The sequence below is a fragment of the Limulus polyphemus genome, unplaced genomic scaffold (genome assembly GCF_000517525.1).
Source record: "Limulus polyphemus unplaced genomic scaffold, Limulus_polyphemus-2.1.2 Scaffold1954, whole genome shotgun sequence".
Classification (NCBI taxonomy): Eukaryota; Metazoa; Arthropoda; class Merostomata; order Xiphosura; family Limulidae; genus Limulus; species Limulus polyphemus.
The window spans coordinates 94057-98682 of NW_013667564.1; the positions used below are offsets into that span (position 1 = coordinate 94057).

Genomic DNA, 4626 nt, shown 5'->3' on the forward strand with positions numbered 1-4626 from the left:
AAAATATTGTTGGCCACGTGAGACGTGAATTATAGTGTTGTTATAGAGCGACTGTTTAAATTAAGTGTATCGTAAAGTTGTATTCGGAATAAAATAAACCAGTTTTATTAAGTAAAGGACTTGTGTCGCTAAAGTTACGGAAAATTAATTAACGAACGGAGACGTAACAATACTTTAAATAAGACAACAGTTACGTACGATATAAAAATTATATATTATTTGACAACGATTTCATAATGTCTGTAAATTGTATCGGTTGTCTTGGTGCACCTTTAATTAGGCTGCTAACATTTTGTTCTTAAATTAATTTACTCTGTTTATCTTAACTATAGTTTCTATCCGTTTTCAGAAAATAGTGACGACATTATCACAAGTTTCAAACCATTACTCAATCAACCCAGTAAGGCCCACTTTGACTTGACAGGTAAGGTTTCGATAAGTGGGATAACGTGATTTTTATTACTGGAATTAATGTAATTCTTTCAGAAGGTGTTTAAAAGTAATTAGAACTTTAATTAGTTGTTCTAACGAATAACCCTTGCATGACAATAATGTAGGAAAAATTACAGGTTTACAAAGGACATCTTAATATCATCAATGTAAATACTTCCCCCAAAATCCTTGGTATAGATGAGTACGTATACCGTGAATATAATAAACATAGTAACATAATTTCACATGTAAATAATTCAACACCAAGGATAGTTTGTTTGTTTGTTTTTGAATTTCGCGCAAAGCTACACGAGGCCTATATGCGCTAGCCGTCCCTAATTTAGCAGTGTAAGACTAGAGGGAAGGCAGCTAGTCATCACCACCCACCGCCAACTGTTGGGCTACTCTTTTACCAACGAATAGTGGGATTGACTGTCCCTTCAAAACGCCCCCCATGGCTGAAAGGGCGAGCATGTTTGGTGGGACGGGGATTCGAACCCACAGATTGCGAGTCGAGTTCCCTAACCACTTTTCTCATACAGTATTAGTACTCAAAATTAACAATATTATTTAAGTGTCATCTCCTGATAGAAATCTTACGTTTATAATTTTGTTCAAGCAAGTTAAAGTTTTTATACTCGGGAATTATCACTTGTAGTGGTAGTAGTTATTTGAGGTCAATAATACGCATAATCGGTTTTATTTTAATCTACCGAAGTATAGTTTTTTAAATAAAAGTATAGAAACTGACTGTTTAAATAAGGTTTCAATTATCTTTACGTAAAACCTCTTGTTTTATTTTAATCTACCGAAGTATAGTTTTTTAAATAAAAGTATAGAAACTGACTGTTTAAATAAGGTTTCAATTATCTTTACGTAAAACCTCTTGTTTTATTTTAATCTACCGAAGTATAGTTTTTAAATAAAAATATAGAAACTGACTGTTTAAATAAGGTTTCAATTATCTTTACGTAAAACCTCTTGTTTTATTTTAACACAAAAGCTTACTCACTACGAGTTGTCTCCACGGTAAAAATGGGTAAGAAAGAAACGAATCCTCTTTTATTCCTGTTCAATTGATCTTATATCTTGCTGCTTATTAAAACTTAACTGTGTATATTTTTGTATGTGTTATAACTATGTATATCAGTGTTCACATGCTTCCTAAACCTTTACGTTACAGATCTGTATAATAACCAGTTTTCTAGAGTTCATGGTGGTATTTCTACTGTCATTTCTCTGTCAATTATTACAGTAATTATTACATTGAAGCTAAATGTAATCAAAAAAATTCATTTATGTTTGATTATCTGAAGTTGTTGAAACCTTATATTGGTAGCTTTCATGGTTTTATCTATTTTTTTTTTCTCCAGTGGTTAAACTTGCAATGAAAAGAATAGGTTAAGAAATAAATAAATACCTAGAAATCACGACACATAAATAATTTTTATGTAGCACGGCTGCAAAAAAACTATGATCGTGTCATAAAGCTAGCTTCTAAAGGTTTAGACGAACGATGGCCAGAGCTGCAAACCTCAAGCAAGACGTCAAAAGGAAAATAATAGTGTTTTTTTTATTATTATTTCAATGACATCTGTATCTATTTCACTGTTATAATAATACAGTGTTTTTTTGGTATTTCAATGACATCTGTATCTATTTCATTGTACAATAATATAGTGTTTTTTTTGGTATTTCAATGACATCTGTATCTATTTCATTGTACAATAATATAGTGTTTTTTTTGGTATTTCAATGACATCTGTATCCATTTCATTGTACAATAATATAGTGTTTTTTTTGGTATTTCAATGACATCTGTATCCATTTCAATCTAGTACTTATTCAATAAATACTTTTTTCAGCGTAACAGATTAAAAATGTTTTTAATACTTGTGAGTTCTGGCTTAATGTATTATTGCTATTATGATATTACCTTTTTTATTATTATTATTCTCCAGAGTCACCTGGAAGTACATTTTAAAGAGATAGTAAACCTACCCAGTAGTCTGTATTAAGTCTGATGATAAACATAGCATGACATTGCTCTAATAAAGTTGTCAAAAAACCAACCCCCCTGACAAAAACTCTATACGTATATGGACTAACCTAATATTAGTAAATTATTTCCAGTCATAGTTTTCTGGTAACTTCTTTTTTATTTGACTCATTACCTATTATATAAGTTCTTGGAACATTAGGTGTGACTGGCAGACTTCCATTTTTTTATTTTGCTGTTTTTTTATGTAACAAGAGAGGGGGATTTTTTTAATCAATTAGGAAATCCAACTACCAGTACCGTAGTAAGTTATAACACATATATAAATGTTAAAAAATATTTCAAAAACTGTCACAGAAGATGTTCAACATATTTTTCATTCTCAATCAGCACATGAAAATTATCCCCGTGCAATGCGTCATATATTCTGGAAAATGTTTATTAATCCTCCTAACCTCCTGTACAGTGACACAATTAGAAAGAAGTGAAAGCCATGTAATGCCAGCCTGTGAAAAAAAGTAATATAATACAGTTCTTAAGTTGATGTAGAATGTCATTCCACTAATAAAATAAACAAATAAAGATTTCATCGCTATTGTTAACAGAATGATGCAAACGAATAAACCTTTTTTTTTTGAGTAAGAAACTTCACCGACTGATTTAATACCCTCTTAGTGTCAAATATTATCTATATCAACCGTTGATAAAGTTCATTTTTAGTTTGTTGTAAGCAAAGTTACAGATAAGTTTTAATTTCTATTTCATTAGTGACCAATAAATGAGGTAAGTAAACTTACGCTACATTTATTTGAGAGTACAACGTAACGTCTGGCACCTCTAACACCGTTGTCAGTTTTCCTCACATTTGCCCGTAGCACCCTGTATTACGCCCAGACACTTGTAAATAACACTTATAATTCTCGACAGAAAGCCTGTTACCCCCCCCCCCCAGACAAGTAATTTTTTAAGTTTTAACCTTTTAAATGTTTGTTTTCCTTCTAATCACCTTGTACAATACAGTAATTAACTCTCTTGTTAACTAAGTACAAATAACTAAACAATGGATATTTTACAAGCATTATTTATTGTGTTTAAAATGTTGTATTCGCTATAGCTGTATGATTTAACGGTTATTTTTTACTTCAATACTTTTAATATTAAAATTTAATATCATATCTGTTCATTTTACAGCAAAACCACACTAGGCTATTCATTGTGTCCACTGCAGAAAATCTAACCCCAGATTATGGCATTGTAAGTTTGTTTGTTTTGAATTTTGTGCAATGCTACACGAGGGCTATCTGCGCTAGCCGTCCCTAATTTAGCAGTGTAAGACTAGAGAGAAGGCAGCTAGTCATCACCACCCACCGCCAACTCTTGGGCTACTCTTTTACCAACGAATAGTGGGATTGACAGTCACATTATAATTCCCCATGGCTGAAAGAGCGAGCATGTTTGGTGTGACAGGGATTCGAACCCGTGACCCTCAGATTGTGAGTCGAGCGCCCTAACCACCTGGCCATGCCGGGCTAGCATTGTAAGTCCATAAACTTACTGCTCTCCCACCAGGGGACAAATTTTACTATTTAATGTCTAGAAGCTTACTTATTAAACATATTAAACTATTTAATCCACTCAGAGAGTGATTAAAAGTTATTATTATAGCTCTAGATAACTCTGGGACTTCTATCTAATATTCTGTGTAGGTAATAAAAATATTAAAACATTTTTTTACCAGCTAGTAAAATTGGAGCTAAATAAGATACGTTTTTGGTTGAAAAATATGTAATTTATTACAATTATAACAGTTGGTTAAAGAGATATACATCTGATATTTTCAACTTCTCACTCCCTTTACACATTACTTCAGTTGTCTTGACAAGTTTTATAAAGTGTAGGTTTTGGTTTTCTTATCCATAGCTCCAGGAATATCGTTATGGCTGGAAACATCTGGGTTAAATCTGAAAAAAAAAAAAGGAAAATAAAATATGAAACAAAACATATAGTTAAAAATAAAATGAACTTTCAAACTTCTACACCAAACAGCAGCCACGGTTACAACCAAACAGCAGCCAAGGTTACAGCCAAACAGCAGCCTCGGTTACAGCCAAACAGCAGCCTCGGTTACAGCCAAACAGCAGCCTCGGTTACAGCCAAACAGCAGCCTCGGTTACAACCAAACAGCAGCCGAGGGT

The 4626-nt window shown here is 32.5% G+C and overlaps 1 protein-coding gene across 1 annotated transcript in view; it reads right to left on the reverse strand.

Annotated features, from left to right (window-relative positions):
- Nucleotides 1-4198: 4198 nt before the first annotated feature.
- The window catches only part of LOC106465469 (nucleolar pre-ribosomal-associated protein 1-like), a 46337-nt gene continuing 45909 nt past the window's right edge, over nt 4199-4626 (reverse strand). The window contains exon 34 of the mRNA XM_022393371.1: nt 4199-4392. Coding sequence (XP_022249079.1) covers nt 4298-4392 — 95 coding nt within the window. The 3' untranslated portion in view covers nt 4199-4297. The remainder of the gene's footprint in view (nt 4393-4626) is intronic.